The sequence below is a fragment of the Psammomys obesus genome, unplaced genomic scaffold, assembly GCF_907164565.1.
Source record: "Psammomys obesus unplaced genomic scaffold, mPsaObe1.curated_primary_1811, whole genome shotgun sequence".
NCBI lineage: Eukaryota > Metazoa > Chordata > Mammalia > Rodentia > Muridae > Psammomys > Psammomys obesus.
Window position 1 is genome coordinate 15,219,410 of NW_026585895.1, and position 17,315 is coordinate 15,236,724.

General features: G+C 44.4%; 1 protein-coding gene across 2 annotated transcripts in view; it reads right to left on the minus strand.

The window, feature by feature from the left end:
- Cers6 (ceramide synthase 6) overlaps positions 1-17,315 on the minus strand; it is a 240,961-nt gene that overhangs the window by 43,481 nt on the left and 180,165 nt on the right. For both annotated transcript variants that reach the window (XM_055600305.1, XM_055600304.1), the window contains exons 6-7: positions 14,738-14,830; positions 79-207 (exon numbers count right to left, since the gene is read on the minus strand). In XM_055600305.1, the coding sequence (XP_055456280.1) occupies positions 79-207; positions 14,738-14,830 (222 nt within the window). The remainder of the gene's footprint in view (positions 1-78; positions 208-14,737; positions 14,831-17,315) is intronic.

Consider the following 17,315-nt stretch of genomic DNA (forward strand, 5'->3'; position numbering starts at 1 on the left):
ATATACTCCAGCCCTGCTGGCCGGGGACCCTGTGAGTTCTGGATTTCGTCCTCCTCAAGATGAAAGGAAAAGTTTTACCTCGAGCAGAATATCGGCTGAGTCGTGGAGACAGAGGACCAGGGTTCCTACTCGGGCCATGTTGTTGACATAGGAAAAGGTAATTAAGGAGACTGTTGTGAGGTGGTGCAGGAACATAATGCCGAAGTCCTCGAGGAAGGAAGAACAAAACACAGTCAGTGCTGAGCAGCACTGCGGTCTCTCCACCCAACCACACGCTCTCCAAGCCAACCCACGGGGAGACCCTCCACAGCGACAGCACTGTGGTACGTAAGTGCTTAAGGTGCTCCTGCCCTTCTGGGATTGCCCATATGTCCATGGAGGACGGGATTCAACACTGTAAAGGGAGGCAGGTCACAAGGGGAGGAACCGCCGCAGGATTTCAGCCCAAGAAAGGCACTTAGGCTTCATTTTTGCTTTGTCGTGTTTCAAGTGTCCCACAAAGGCCCATGCGTAAAGGCTTAGACCCAGGCCATGGTGTTATCAGATGAGCCTAGTGGGATGAAGTTGAGAGAATGCTCTGGAAGATGCTGGAAACCGGGCCCTTTCCTGTCTTTCTTGTTTTTTTGCCTGCCACTGGGTAAGTAGCTTATACTACTGCACATTCCTTCCTCAATATACATCATTGCCACAGACCCCACAACAACATGCTAATCGCCCATTGACCAGGGCCTCTGAAAACATGAGCCTAAGCCAACCCTTTTTCCTTATAAAAGTTATTTGTCTCAGGCAGTTTGTTATATAAGAACAATAACAACAAAACCTAACACTCTTTAAGATCTTTGGGACAATAGTACATATATATTTCTCTGATACTTAGTGGTTGAAGTTTCTGAAGACACACACACACACACACACACACACACAATATTGAAAAATGAACCTAGACAATTTTATGTACTAGCAAAACACTCTAACATTTTATATTCCTGTGTCATCTTCTTATTTTAAGATAGTTCTTAACTAAGTTGCCCAGGCTGGCTTTGAACTTGCAATCTTCCTGCCTTAACTATTTGAGTACTGGTGATTACATACCTGCGCCACAAGGCTCAGATATCCGCATTATTATTATTATTATTATTATTATTATTAATTTAAGCATGTGCTATATTTGAAGAGGTATCCACTTAAAATAAGGAGAAAAGGAGCCCCGACTCATAGGATGAATAGTCTCTGTTGTTTACATAAAGCCCAATAAACAAGTTCAGTTTTACCATAGGGTAATGGTCCGATTTTACTTATGATATTAGAGCAACTACAGAGTACTTGCAGGTACTTTTCTCTGGTACCTCAAATTCTTTGTCCTCAAATTCATGTTAAAATCCTAATGACCAAGATGAAGGTGTGTGTATGGGGGAGTGGCTGGGAACTGATTAGGTCATGACAAGGATTGGTGTCTCTATAGGAGAGGCCGTCGAGAGCAGCACTGTCCCCTCTGTCACATGAGGACACAGCTGGAGGGTGTCATCTCTGAAGCAGGAAATGAGCCCCTCCACAGAATGCCAAGCCCGTCACTGCTTTGAGCTAAGACGTACATGCCTCCAGAACTGGCAGGAAGAGACCGGCCCTGCTTTACAGGCTTCCAATATGGCAATCTGTTCTAGAAGCCTAGGCAGAGTAAGAGGTAGACTGGTTTCGGTTATTTCTTGGAATGTGTATCTCATTGTTGGTTGTTTCTTGGAATGTGTATCTCATTGTTGGTGCTCTTCCCCTACAGTGTCCTCGCTGGTAACAAAGGCAAGAACCCTATGTGCTGGGTTCCCTGGTAGGAAGAGAAAGAACAGAGGTTACAGTGGAAACTGTATATATTATTTTCCCTGGGTTCTTTTGGCTACTTCCATTTATTTTTTAGTTATTTTATTTTTATTTATGAATGTGTGTTACGTGAATATTTGTCTCATGTATGCAGTGCCCAAAGAAGCCAGAGGAGGGCACCAGATCCACTTGGAGGTGGTGCTAGCAGCAGCTGTGAGCCACCTGGTATGGGTGCTGGGACCCAAACTCAGGTCCCCTGGAAGAACAAGCAGCAAGCTAGTTTTCTTAACTACTGAGCCAGCTATTTAGTTCCAACTACCATTACTTAACAACAACAACAACAACAACAACAACAACAACAACCAAACCAAACCAAACCAAACCAAACAAAACCAAACCAAACCAAACCAAACTATTTGGATGACTAGAAAGTAACGATTCTATTGTTTAATCGCTGGTATATCGATCCTAGGTAACCGACATCTGTGTTGACAGAATGATGGCAGATTACAAAATCTATGATAAAATGCTTTCTAGGACTTCAAAGGTGATTTTACTTATGGCATTAGAGCAACTACAGAGTACTTGCAGGTACTTTTCTCTGGTTCCCCAGTCCTCACTGTCAGGTAACAAGGCTGTCTATATTCTACCTCCTCCTAGCTTCTGAGGATGAATATGGGCTGCAGTCCTTAGGTTGTCTTTCAGTCAAGCTATGCTGACTTTTTCTGACGTAGAGGTCTGAACAACTAGCCTAGACACAGCTCTCGGTTCTCTGTAGATTTAACTCATATTTTGTTCCCACAGAACACAGCAGCCTTGGGTCTCTCTGAGCCACCTTGCAATCTTTTTCCTCTATAACCACTTTGCATCAGGAGCCCATTGTCATTTGCTCTCCTACTTACTTATCTGTCCTGGCCCCACACTCAACCTTTCTTCAACTCCAATTCCTAAATTCCAGTCTCTAGTTTAACTCAATTAAACAAATGCTTTTTAGACACATCCTCTGCTATAGTTAAATCAATTTCTATCTTAACAAGAAGGTTATGGCCAGGGACTTACAACATGATGACTCCTAAAGACCTTATGACTCTTACTTAGTTTGGTTATGAAGCACGCACTGCACGAGAGGCAGCTTGCGATGCAGGTTCCAACTCACGAGCTTTGCAATTTCTGGTAAAGGCATCAACTTCCTCACTTGGCAACTAAGATGCTAGACTAGATCTATTTTTTTTTTTGTTTTGGCTATCAGTTCTCTACCTCTCGACTTAGTGGTTCCAATGGTTGACCCTGGAGTCTTTAAATCAACTAGTTTCAGGCCCATCTAACATATAAAGAGCCTGAAGTGTACACAATCAGGCACGCGCAAGAAAGAGCCCGCATAAACCCATCAAACGGTCCCGCCTCGGGTTTACAGTTCAGGAGCGGTTGGTGTCAGTACACTTTGCATTTTGAAAAGTCACCGCCTACACCTTTAATAGTTTTACAAGTTTTGTGTTCACTCTGGTGAAGATGCTCACGGGTGAATCTGGTTTCCAGGAGCAGCGCCTTGTGTAGACCCTCCCCTCCCCCCCGCCCCAACACACAGGAATTTATCACTGAGCGCCAAACTATATGCCAGTTCCCTCAGCGAGGTCAGATAACTAATAACTAAGACACAACGATTTATTTTCAATTAACTCAGCCTCCACACAAGTGGGATGGCACGGATGGGGGCCACCAGTGGCAAGAGAATAGTCTGTCCTGCCTCGGTTAATGCTTTCGCCCACAACAGAACAAATTCATGCCATCTGCTAAGCTATGGCCACTCTCTTTCCTGGGACACAGCGAGGCTTTACATTATTTCTTAGCTCACGGACAAACGAGAAATGATGCGGACACCGAGTTGGATGAGTGATTGCACACAGGCACAGCACAGCTGTTTCCAAAGCTACTGAAATCCTGACAGTTCTTTACAGCGTTCGGGCTTTCTTAGGTTATTAAAGGCAGATGATGCCAAAAGGCCTCAGGCAGATAATAATACAAACTGCTCCGGTGCTGTTTTGCAATGGAAGATGAATTGTTCCCCTCCACCTGGAGAATGGTGTGTTACCAGACACAGCACTTCAAAACAACGGCTCAACTAAAGGAGACCTAACCCATCAACTGACATGTTAAACCGATTCTTGCACGGGACTAAATTTAAACACACAGAGTGCTCAGGAGCTCAGTGAGTTTGTATTCGCCTATGCCCAACAGACAGCTTTTGACACCTGAGTAGCCGAGCACCAAACAAGTTAGGAACTCCCACCTTCCCTACTCTTCAGCCCCGAATGGCTGCTCCCAGCTTACTAAAGGAGGAAAAAAAATATTTTTTCCAGTTAATTTTTAAAATGAATAAATGTAAATTGATTAAAGGACTTATGGAAGATTAGGGCCACTTACTAATTAAATTCCCTAATTTGTATCTGATATAAATGTCAATATGCTTGTCAGGCACCTTTAAAAAATAAAAGCCTTGTTTTTCAGATAAAATTTGTTTTGTGAAGATGAGTTTTGAAGATGAATCACTTGTTCTAAAAAAAAAAAAAAAGCTTGTTTTATTACTGCTGGTGCTCACAGTTGTAGCCATATAGCTGAGAAGCAATTTCCATTATATTCATATCTACAGACACACACATACACACACAGGAATAATGGTCTTGTCTTACATTTATGCTTCAGAAAGTCTCAGACACAACCAAATCCCTCTAATAAGAGCCACGCAGCACTGATGCTGTGTTATTCACATCCTGGCATCCCAGCACATTTCTTTATTGAATCTGATCTAAATAAACTGTTTTTTTTTTAATTGCCAAATTGGGATTTTATCAGTACGAGGAGGAACTTTTGCATTCTCCCACTTGTTATTGCTAGAAAAGACAGTGTATGTAGACACAATTGTGGCTCAAAAAATACTAGGCTTTAGGCTGACAAGATTTTCCAAAGCATCTGATGCAGGAGGAAATAAGCGGCCTTCAGGTCTGTGGTTGATTCCAGAGAGAACAGAACTGCCCTTTGTCTCGACCATGAACCAAACCACCTGTTTTGTGGTTTTGTTACTTGACAGGATCGGTCAGGCTTCGTCTCCAGCTGTTAAAAAATGGGCCAGCACCTCTACCTCTCTAGAAAAATTCATACACAACAAAGCATCAGCACAATAAAGCCAAAGATAACCACTCATCGAGACTTATGTGCCAGGGTCCAGATAATACAGTTCCCTACAGGTTTGCTATGCTGGAGTGTCTTTGAAATAATATTCTGCCTTGTAAAGGGACCACAAAACTCATCTGAATGTGCCTGCCTTTATTAAGACAAAATTACATCATAAAAACTACATCATTCTCTCTCTCTGTCTTTGTCTCTGTGTGTGTGTATCAGAAATTTTTCCTGAAATTTTCATTTGGGACTAACTGAATGAAAAAAATCATTATTGAGCTACCTCATAAAGGGAGTAAGGACTCCACAATTTTAATTGAGGGCAGACGTTCTCAGACAGTGAAGACTGAATACTCCTAAAAGGCAAGACAATGGAAAAGCACTTTGCTCAGATGAAGAGAAAATGTGTTAGTTTTCTTGAATTTAATAAAGTTAATACATGAAATTAATAATGATGCCAAGGGCTCCAGGAATAGGACAATAGACAGTTTGCAACTGATTATCCTTTTATGATTTCTCTCCTATCTCTGTTTTTCTCTTCATCCTTCACATGCTCCCTCCTCTTCTTCTTGTTTTTGCCTTAAGGCTAACAAGTTCGTTGACTTCAAAGCAGAGATAGAGAAACTGCCCGAATTGTGCAGTTTTACTGGAACACTCCTATACCCGCTTGTTCCTGTTTTGTTTTAGGTAGCTTTCTTGCTCCAGTAGCATAGTGGAGCAACTGCAATGGAGACCACCCACAACTTTACAGTACTGCCTGGTCCCTACAAAAGAGTTTGATGACCCCTCTTTTAGAGTCATAGTAAAGGACATCATAACGAGAAACTCTCAGTTATGTTATTCAATGTAGCAGTTGCATAGGCCCTCCTGTCCTTTCTTCTGGCAAAGAATGCGTAAGAGATTAATTTTCATAGCTATTCTGCTACAACCCAAACCCATCCAAAATTACTCCTGAAATTCACATAAACTATAAGGAGCTCCAAAAGGTCACCCTCATCACATATCTCCTGATCAATTATAATTACAATGCCAAGACAACGTGAAAGGCCAGCAATGGCTTCTCCGGCTTCTAAAAGCAGGAGCTCCGTCGAGATTCGGCGGCATGTTCTCTGTTGCTTAGAGGCACTGTTGTTTTACGGCTTCTGGAAACAGGGCTAAACGAAACAGGGAACTGCTGGGTAAGCACTGTTCACCCGCTCTTTCTCCCGTACAACATTCATGGTGCCCTTCAAGACTGAGAACTCGTAATCGTGTCCACTGCGAATTAGTTGATATTTAATCTTTAATTGCTTTTTACTACAATAGAAAGGAGCACAGTAAAATGTTATGTGTGCAACAGAACAGCGTGGTTGTGCTACCAATCACTTCTGGTGGAGCCAGCCAGAGAACGGTCCTAGATTTTCGGTGCCCTGAGAAAGCCCTCCACCTCTCTCCATCCAAGCAATCAAGCTCCCAAGCCGACTCTGATTGCAAATGATGTCAGTGCGCTTAATCAAACACACATGCTAATTTCCTCACAGCTTGTCAACATCCAAGTACCTGGAATCAAAGGTCTTTATGATGGACCCTCTGGGTTCTGTTTAAATTACCCTTGACCTAGCCGTATTGGTTGGCATGAATTTTAGTGAGGAAAAGGTCGCTTTTGGGGTATTAAAAATATGGTTTATGTAAGCCTGAAAGACTCCATTAGTTCTCGGCTAAATCTCTCCTTTTTCTGCAGAGATCCCTAGGGACAAAGAAACCCCACCACAGGAGCTCAGTCACTAGAGGCCACTTAAGTTGAAAGAATCCAGCACCATCAGTAGGGGGCAGCCTGTGCTCAACTAAAATCAGGGCTACTGGGTGGGAAGCCAGCCAGCATCTTCACACATACTACCAAGGTCTGGAGGCTCAGATGACAATGAGCAATCAGGGACTCAATTTTGTGCTTAATGTGGCGGGTGAAAAACATCTCCTCTAGCCTGGCCAGTTGGGGAAGGCAGAGTTTAGGGGAGCTCTTCCTGTCAGCAATCGTATCTTCTTCTAACTCCTCTTCCTTCACCTGGCCCAGGGCTTGCCACCACACCCTGAATCCTAGCTGAGGAGTTTTCTCAAAGCTTCTTTTTCCTCCACATAGATCTCTGGCCGCAGAGTACCTTCTGGGGTATAATGCGTGTGTTTCTTCTCTTTCCAAACCCCACGTTCCCACCGACTAAAATACCTAACTACCTTCTAATTTGCTCTGATGCTGCGGTTTCTCCCCGATGGCAGCCCCACAGGGCAAGCGCTACTCTAAGCTCTGTTCGTGGGAACTGAGGCACTGGGGTACCAATCTCTCCAAAGCCATACTGTGACAACTGGCTTTAGCCGGATCTAAAGCCAGTTTCCATTTGTTTACTCCAGAGCTCGGGAGTGTAACAGCCCCACAGCTTCTGAGGAACAAATGTAAGTGGACAGACAACTGTGACGGGCAGGCAGAGAGGATGCTTAGGAGAACCCATCAAGGGAGGGACAAGCAAACAGAACAAGGCTGCTCCTGGGAGGTGAGAAGGGCATCACAAGAGAGCCAGGCTGCAAGGAGAGGCCTTGGGTGTGAGGTACAGTGCTTCTAGGGAAGTCAGAGCCTCACAAAAGAGCTTGTTGGTGTTGGGATGGGGGAACGAAGCAGGTCCTGACACCAGGCGGACAGCTAGAGCGACAGTGAGCCAAAGTCAAAGTTTTTTTTAGATGCTCTAGAATGACAGGATAGGAGCTTCCCCAGAGGAGGCTGAATCACAGCTTCCCAGCTGAAGGGAGGAACAGAGGAATCCCACTGAGAGAGGCAGAACTCTTGATTGAGGCCTTAGACAGGGAGACACAGTCCTAGATCAGCAGCACTGTCTGGGTCCCGAGGTGTGGGTCCTTGTGTAATACATCAACACTGAGCTCCTCTGTAGCTCAGGGGCTCCTGTCACCCTCCCGTACCATAAGCAGATGGATCTGTGACTACCCCAAGTCTGTCCAGTGGCCAGTCATCTGACTCAAAGACCTAAAGAGAAGCTTCATCTTTAAAAAGGGCATGCGGATGCTGAGTTGGCAGAAAAAGCCCAAATCCCATGGATGTACCCCATAAAACAATTCTTTTGCCGATTACAGAACTGTATTGTTTTCCCATTCCCTTGGATGCAGCTATGGGTTCAGATACTCCATTTTGATGGCAAATAGTAGCTTATTTAAACGAGCCACCTTTTCTTCTTTATATTATAAAGTTAAGAGAAAGAGTGAGCAAGAGAGAGACAGAGACAGAAACAGACAGACAGATAGGTGGGGTGGAGACTTGACTCAGGACTACATTCCTAAGGGGAAACCTCAGACTGTGACAAGCCTGTGGAAGAGAGCCACAGTGCCAGGGAACAGCAGCACTGAGTTTAGTAAGAGAGTCCATATCATTTTCCACCTATCTGTGCACGAATGGTTGTCACTCAGTGCCACCTCCAGTCACTCTTACAAAAGACAGGAATCTAGAGCAGCAATGCTCACTCATCAGGGTCTTTATTTTCCTAAAAAGCATGGACGATGTCTGGCAGAAATGATGATGTGAGGAAAAGAGACAAGTTCCTTCCTTCGGCTACTAAGACTAACTATTGAAACAATGGTCCCTAGAAAATCTCATGATGGGAGAAGGGGAAGGCTGAAGCCGGAAAGAGATTTCACACAGTTGGAGGAGACAATGGAGCGAAGACAATGGTGGGTCAATGATGTGTGGGCCACACCTTGACCAGAATTGCTTAGCTATGCATATTTCTGGCACTTTGTTTAAACCAAAAAACTTGTGCCAGGACCCTGAAGATAGACGTGTATGTGTGTGTGTGTGTGTGTGTGTGTGTGTGTGTGTGTGTGTGTGTGTATGTATGTGTGTCACACCTAGCTTTCATGTGGATGCTGAAGATCCGAACTCAGGTCCTCATATTTTACGGCAAACACTTTACCAACTGAGCCATCTCCCTGGCACCCTACTACTGCCATGGTACAGGCTCTGATCCAAACAACTCTGGCAACAAGGGATTCAAGGAGGACTTTTTTTATGTGAGTTATCGGCATTCATCCCACTGGAGGCTAAAAAGTACAACACACTGATTAATTTGAAATAGATTTCACTATCCACCAAGAAACGCTTTTATGAATGGTAACTACAGTTTCTAAAATAAAAGTGGAAACAACTGAAGAGACACGTGGCAGCTGCTTCACATTACGACAGACCTCTTTGGTGTCTGGCTTAGTTCAGGAGAGTTGGAGGCCCACAAACCATGTGCTTTCAATCTGCTGTGAGATACTTTGGTTGAAGCAACTGACAAAGATTTAATATCAGGCAACTATACAGCCAAAAGAGGAGAGGCTCTTAATAGCCCTTTTGGATAGCTACAGATACTCTTTGCTACAATGCCGACATTTGACAAGTCAGATATTCTAGAAAGTGTCTGTGTGAACCATGCCAATCCATTTGGTAGTCACCTAAACTAACTGGTTTGTCTTTCGCTTTAAATGCTTGTTTCTTCCATACGTGATTTTAAGACACCGCACATTAGATGTTTGGTAAACACTCGTTCCCCTTGTTAAATGTGTATATATTTGCTACAAAACATTTTAAAGCCACATTTGCCTATTTAATATTTCTAATAGTTTTAAGTTAGGACACAGAGGAACAGGCTTCGTGCTGGAATTACCGCACACAGATTTTCTAGATTTTCTAGACAGCTAAGTTTGGTTTGAAACCTTAAGTTTTACCATTGAGGAATGATGTCAGTGGCCCTCCTTTAACCAACTGGGCTAGCTCACTCTGTGTCCTTTTATAAAAATGCCTGCTGACCATACAAAGGTCAGCAATTTTGTTTGTTAATTAAAAATGGTGGGAGCTAGTTTACTTTACACTGCGAAGAACTAACTGCAGGTGATTTTTCTTGCGATGCCATTGTGTTCTGCAATGCAGACACTTTCCACGTCTACTTCCTATTTCATCACACCCACAAAATTTGAGCGTATATTTTGAGAACTGAGATTTAATAATATGAATACTGTTATTGCCCTTGTCCATGGTGTTTTCAAGTAAAACTGGCATTTTCCCCCTCTCGCAGGTGTACGGCGCTGGAGAACACGGTGACCACAGAGCATGCTGGGGCTGCAGCCAGCAGCTTTGCCCTCTGCTACCTTTGTAAGTTCCAGGGCACAGAGGAAGACAAATGAGACTTCAGTGCTCCTGGGGAGACAGTTTTGCCTTTGTGGACCCCCTGAAAAGATCTTAGTAACTGCCCAGGATTGGAAGACCTCACCCTGAGAGCTGCTGATTTTGATAAATCATTTTCAAACATGGTTCTTGGAAATTACAACAGCTGCTCCCATCAGGATAAGCTAGGTTAGAGGGTTAAAGAAAAAAAAAAGACCCCACAAATCTCAGTGGTTTAGACAATAGGTTTGTTTCTTTAACTAGTGACGCGCTTCTGTTGGTAGGGGAGTAAAGAAAGGAGTGTGCTTGCCAGTCGTTCAGGGGAGTTAGGCTGAAGGAGCAGACCCATCTCAAATTGCACCAATCACCATACAAGAAAAAAATGTGAACTCTCTCGAGGGCCTCACTGCAGCAAGTAAACAGCGACAGAAATCAATTATGCTCATGGTCCACTGGTCTCAGCTGAGTGTGGGTGATGGGGATAGATGAGCAGTACAGTTCCAGACATGCCTGATGGGATGCGACTGGCCTTACGGTGGCTGCAGGAAAGCGGATGTGAACTGAGCATTTCTGGTGTGCCAGGAACCAGTCCAGGTCTGTGTGCTGCCTATTTATGCTGCGGCATTCCCACAGGGCAGGAATGCCCTTCTTTATGATTACTGTGTTAATTTTGATTGATTAAGAACATTTAAATCTGTGAACATTAGTTTGGCTTGTTTAAATTCTCGGTTTAGATTCGGCTAAATTTTGGCTATTATGTACCAGATACAGTTTTAACTTTTAACTGCTAAACATGGTGTTAATTTAGTGCACATGACATCGGGTCCTTTCAGGAAGACTAAAGACTGCATTTCCTTTTACCCTAAAGGGAAGGTCTGGAACATAGGTAGACTCTAGAAGACAGCTAAAGACCCACAGTAATGGACGCCAGTTAATTTCTGCAAAAAGCAACAAGGGCACCAAGCATGGCAGCCACGAAGTTTTTCTTTTGCCGTCTTTCCTCACCAAATCTCTCTCTGTGGAGACTGGCAGGATGTAGCGCTCCTTCTGGAACAAGAGAAAGCGGCAGGCAGACGTTATCAGCCAGGGTCTGGCGCTGTGCCAAGGATGCGTGCCTGAACACAAGCAGGGCCCACTGGCCGAAGGCCCAGGCCTTTGAGCCAAACAGCAGCTTCATTAAAAGGGACACGCGGTTTAGACATAAGCAAGCTGTCCTGAACTGAACAGAGCAGCTATTAGCTTGTCTTGGCGAATGCAGCTGCGCAGGGAAAACACCCACGGTGACTGGGTATCAGAGCTCAGAACTGGAGCAGACAGCACCCCCCCTCCAGAAAAGTCAGGTCTTTTAGTGTTGGGCACTAAGAAAATGCTTGATATTTTTAATGGTGTCCTAACTGTTTTCTAACCAAATAAAAAAAGTCACAAAAAACCTTCAAGAAGGTTTATGCTGTTTTGGTATCATATATTTAAATCCTAAGCTCATTATATCTTTCCCAGACCCAGCCTTTAAGAGCTGCTTTCCTCACTGACCAAAAAAAAGTGGCAACTTTGGAAATGATCAAGGGTTCACATTCTTTCTCAACACACAGAAGGGATGAAAGGCTCTCCCCTCAGTTTTAATCTCTAGATCTTGGTGGAAAAGAAAAAAAAACAATGGTGAATATCAAGATCATTTTAGAAAGGCTATAAAACAGAAGGAAGAAGAAGGAGGAGGAGGAGGAGGAGGAGGAGGAGGAGGAGGAGGAGGAGGAGAAGAAGAAGAAGAAGAAGAAGAAGAAGAAGAAGAAGAAGAAGAAGAAGAAGAAGAAGAAGAAGAAGAAGAAGAAGAAGAATTGATTTCTAAATCTGAGCACCATGGCTCTAGCCTGTAGTCTCAGCACCAGGAGGCAGCCTAGGCAGGAAATCTGAGCCCAGTGTGGGTCACATAACAAAGCTTTCCTTGTCTCAAGATAAACAACAATAACAACAACAGAAGGCATGTATGTAAGGGAGAGAAATGCTTTATAAGCTGCTGAGGCACAAACTCTTATAGGTCCCCGTCTTATGTTTGAAATGACCAGGGGGGCCAGAGTCTTGCTAATCACAGCCAGTTTCCTAAAGCTGCTTTCACCCTCCACTGCCCACAGGGCTTCAACAGGTCCATCTCAGGATGAGGAAAGCAGGATAATTTCAGACGGCTGGGTTAAAACCTCCACAGGGAAGGTGGGCAGTGCGTCTGGCAGCCAGTCCACACCATGAATCACCAATGGCTGGAAGAGCAGGTCTTCCTGGGGGAGTGCAATGAATGATGTCAGAGCTGCTGAAGACCTACGCAAGAGGGGAGAGAGGTGAAGGGGGCAGACTGGAGCTACAGTGTCTACAGCAGCAAAGGGAAACGGTTTCTGTATTAATACCGGTGCCAGCTAATAAACAGGTCTGGAGGTGGCCAAATGCCCATTTTGTGTGGAAACCAGAATAAACCAGCTGTGCCAGGAAAACTACTCTGACCAAATAAAGAGAGAGGTGCCAAAGCATTTTAATAGCTTTGAAAAAAAAAGCCCATAAAATCAAGTTCTAAACACTGACAATACACAGGCCTAGGCTCAATTCCACAGAGCTCATGGCCAAAGCATAATTTTTGCATTTATCACCTGATGTTTTAAATACACTAATATATATATATATATATAAGTGTATATATATGTGTATATATATGTATATATGTATATATATATACATATATACATATACATATATAGCTATCTACTTCAATGTTTTAAAGAAATCTGCCTACCAAAATGGTTGAGACAATGCCTATTTGGCTGTACAGCAATAGAGATTGCCTGAATACACTTGCTCACTGAAAAGACAAGTTATATGCACCGTAAGAAAGCTTAAGCAAGCGGGCTCAGGGACCTTTTGGAATAGGATTGTCTTCTAGGACTAGGCTCTTGGAAGCAAAAGACAGCTACCCCCTCTCCATCTAACTGTAGGTGGCACTCCTAGGTTTCAGTAGGCAAGGGAAGACCGAATGAAACAAGGAACTCTACAAGAGGCTGTAAGAAGCTCACATCATGACATGGCTCGGCAAGGCAGGCGCTGTGGATGTGCTACCCTCAGAGTGAATCTGAAGACCTTACTTGGCAACCCCAGGCTCTAATTCATTCCCACATTGCACGACCTTGAGAGATTTATGCCGATTCCCCCGGCATTAATTTTCTCAAGCAGAAAAAGAAAGAAGGAATGTTCTGCATCTCTGTGCTGTGTAAGTGTGACTTCTGTGACGACTAGGACAAATGAGCTACTGGAAAAGCAAATACAAAGTGAGCTTAATATGGAACCTGGCTCGGAGAAGATGACCAGTCTACACGGGCCGACTACCAGGGCAAGGAAGTCTTCAAAGGACAGAGGAGATCCAGTTGGCGTACCGTCACTGGAGATTCTTTAAATGTTTCCAGAGGGCTTGGTAAATCGAGCGAGGGAGCCACGGGTGTGGGTGACCCACTCTGCCTAAGCTGGTCTTGATGGGACCACACCTTGATGCTTAGAGGATACGTGTGGATAAAAGTTAGGAAAGACAGGGTTTTGCTGTTGTTGTTGTTTTAGTTTTGTTATCCAGGCACATGACTGACGCTGGAAGTGGAAAGAGAGAGTCCCACTCTTGAGGGAACCTGGACCTGGACCCATGTACACACACACACACACACACACACACACACACACACACACACACGCACGCACAAAGTAATTAAATATAGAAGTTAGTTGTTTAAATTGTAGTAAGTGGCAAGACCACTTCGAGGGGCTGATGAAGTATAGTGAGAAGATGGCATCATAGCGAAAGCAAGCAGTGAGCAGCATAGAATCGTGCCCAGCACGGGCGCAATTCATTTAGGAAAGCAGTTTCCTAAATGTGTTACAGTTTGAAACTGGATAAGTGGTTCTCAGCCTGTGGGTCACGATCCCTTTGGCAACCCCCTCTCTCCAAAAATATTTACATTATGATTCATAACAAGGACAAAATTACAGTCATGAAGTTGCAACAACAATGATTTTACGGTCAGGGGTCACCACAACATGAGGCACTGTACTGAAGGCTCACAGCACCAGGATGGTTGAGAACCACTACACAGATATGCCTTTAGTTGGAGAACTCATTCTGCATATGGAAATACTGAGACATCATTCTCTCTTCGAAGCTATACACAAAATTTTTCTTCTTATTTAATTTGGAGGAATAAGGACTTCGTGATATTTCTATACACACGTATGACACGGGACATGGACAGGAGCATGTACACATATTCATGCCGGCCTCAAGTCTCACCCTCACCTTAAACTTGTGATTTTTTTCCCATTCCCCACCTTACAGAAGTGCCTGGCTCTCTCCTGCTGTATTTTTGCATGGTTGATAAAAGGACATTGGGTTTGGGGGCAACACCGCAGAGGTGACGGGGAGAGAATAAAAGACAGCACGGACAGACAGAATGCCTGAGGAGTGCAGTAGCCGGTGCTGCTCAGGGGTGCCCCCAGGACTCTTCACCCACATGGTAGGCACCTTAAATGCCGCCCATCTGACATCACAGCTCTTACCTTCCTCTTGATATCTGTGAACTGGGAAACCATTAAAGACCAGTAAAACGACAGCTCCAGGAGGTAATAGTAGTGAAGGTCAGCAGAAAGTGGCTGAGGGTGAAAGAGAGAAGGGAAGATTAACAGTTGCCAGGAAGCCCAGTCTCATGCTGAACATACGCAGTCCCATTGCTTTCGTAGTAGACTATGACACTCTTGAGTCCGCCAATAGACCACAGCTTGCTAACATTAATTTCCTATCACCTCAGACCCGGGAAGCATTAACCAGTGGGGCAGTTTGGGATCCAATTCATCACTGCGTGTAACAAGAGCATGTGTGGTTCTCCCACACACAGCAGCTCGGCACATGTCCCAGTACACACACAGGACAGCTGCTGCGAGAGTCCAAAGCAGAGAGCAAGGTGTGTGTGTGTGTGGGGGGGGGGCAGGAACGCATTCTGTAACAGTCACCGAATCATTGGTCTCGTTTCTACATTAATCAGGAAGCCATGTTTTTAGGAAATGCTCAATATACTGCAATGTCCCCCTCCCCCCCCCAAAAGATTCAAAGATATTTATTTAAAGATTGGAGGAACAGGAGGGCTGCAAACATACTTGACTAGGCAGGCAGCCAGGAAGTCTGAGATGAAGGTCCAGCTCCATGGCTTATGGTAAAGTCACTTTCTTATAAAAAGATGGGCGAGGGGGAGGGGAGACAATGCCTGTTCTAAATGCCTGAGAGGCTTAGAGGGAAGTAAAGTCAGCGAAGTGTATTCTTAGACACATATACACACACAAATGAAAGTGTTTTCAACAACAGTTTGATGCGCTACTTTTAACTGTTTTTATTGAGCTATAATGAAGTGTCTTGGCTTACTGGAAAGAATTAAAAAAAAATAAAACAACCTCTGAAACCCTTCATACACCTACATAACACTGTCCAGAAGGCAACACTCTGTATTGTAAAGGAAATTAATGTTATATGAACCATGCGTCAATCATGGCGTAATGGACAGCTATCACAGATGGCCTTTGCTCGGTACAGGCATCACAGGAAACTGTGTCTCTCATATTTCTGATGAGCTGAATGATAGGATAAGATAGTAGATGGGTAGTTCTGAACTCCAAGTGACAAGGAAAATTACTATAGGTTGAGAGCTGGTGCCCCTGTGTTGAAGCCTGGTGTCCGATGTGATGGAATTTGCAGGCTGGAGGGGTGTTGGGCAGGAGTCAGATCATGAGAGGGGGAGTTCTCATGAACAGAACCCTCACGGTGTCCTCTTGTGGAATAACGTGGGACCAAGGAGGCATCAGTGCTTGGGGGCACTTTGAATGAGATCTATTTCCTGCTGGCATGCCTCTTTAAGATGGAAGGGCATTAGCAAGGAAGGGTGAGGGTATTCGGGCAATGCAGTCTGGAAAAACTGGCCCTGGCTGGAGCCCCTGAGCCAAGGCCAGGTTGTGGTGTTGATGAGATTCTCTGACTCTTGGCACTACCATCTGGGGAAATGCCTCAGAGGGGTCACAGGACAAGTCAGATCACCTCTGGAAGGGCAGAGTCCACGCCAGAGCTTCCCAGTCATTGGCACTCAGCAGCCGCTCCCCAGTTGGCAAAATACACTCCCGAGCCTCACCATGGCTCACTCTGAGCACCCTGAAATCTGTGAAATTACCACGCTCCATCCTCATCTAGATCACACAGCTGCCAGAAAATTGCTATCAATTAACTCAGGTTAAGAGGTTGCGTCCAGGTCGCAGAGTGAGTGAGGCTCCTGACCCCTGCGTTAGACTTCTCCTGTCTAGTGTATGCCCTTTGTAATGAGCTGTACAAGGGTCAATCGCATAGAACCTGGTCTCGCTTTAATCCTTAAAATACATACCCATATGGAACTATTTCATGTGTAACAAATGGGCACTCTCATAAAAAAAAAAAAAAGAAGAAATGCGTGTTTAAAATTGAAGGAGACCACCACTTTTCACCTAAAAATCTTTCCAGTCACTTATGTAATATATGTGGTAAAGACATAATAAATATTTCATGAGCATGTTCAGCCTTTAAAAGTGCAGTGACGGCTTGAGATAGAGTCTGGACTGTAATCTGCTCTAGGTATTTATGTAACATGACTTATGTAAAGCGTTATACTTGCATAGGTGCTATTTAATTTTCCTGTGCCCCCTACCCAGAGAAAGCCATTCATTTTTGTTAGCATATGGCACTTGTCAAGGATAACTGCTGTTGCCATAGAGAGCATGACTCCATCTTCGATTTGGGGAGCACTGGGCCGATTTCCTCAGCACTGTGCTAGGATGCATCATTTGTCTCAATGCCTTTCATGTTGCAGAATTCACCTTTCAAAGGTGGCACGGTAGCAGCTGCCATTCCAACATCCCAGGTAAAGCCTCCGGAAGCCTTTAATGACCTTTTGTGAGTAGAAATGTACACACGGGTGGAGAGTGAAGTGCAGCTGGGCCTGAGACAACCGTCTAAGGTGTGACTGGCCTCCTTCTGCCTTGCCTCAGTCTCTCACAGTTACCTCGGGAACTCTCAGCTTTCCCTGACTATGCCAGGCTGCTTATGTAAATTCTCTTCTGAGCTAAA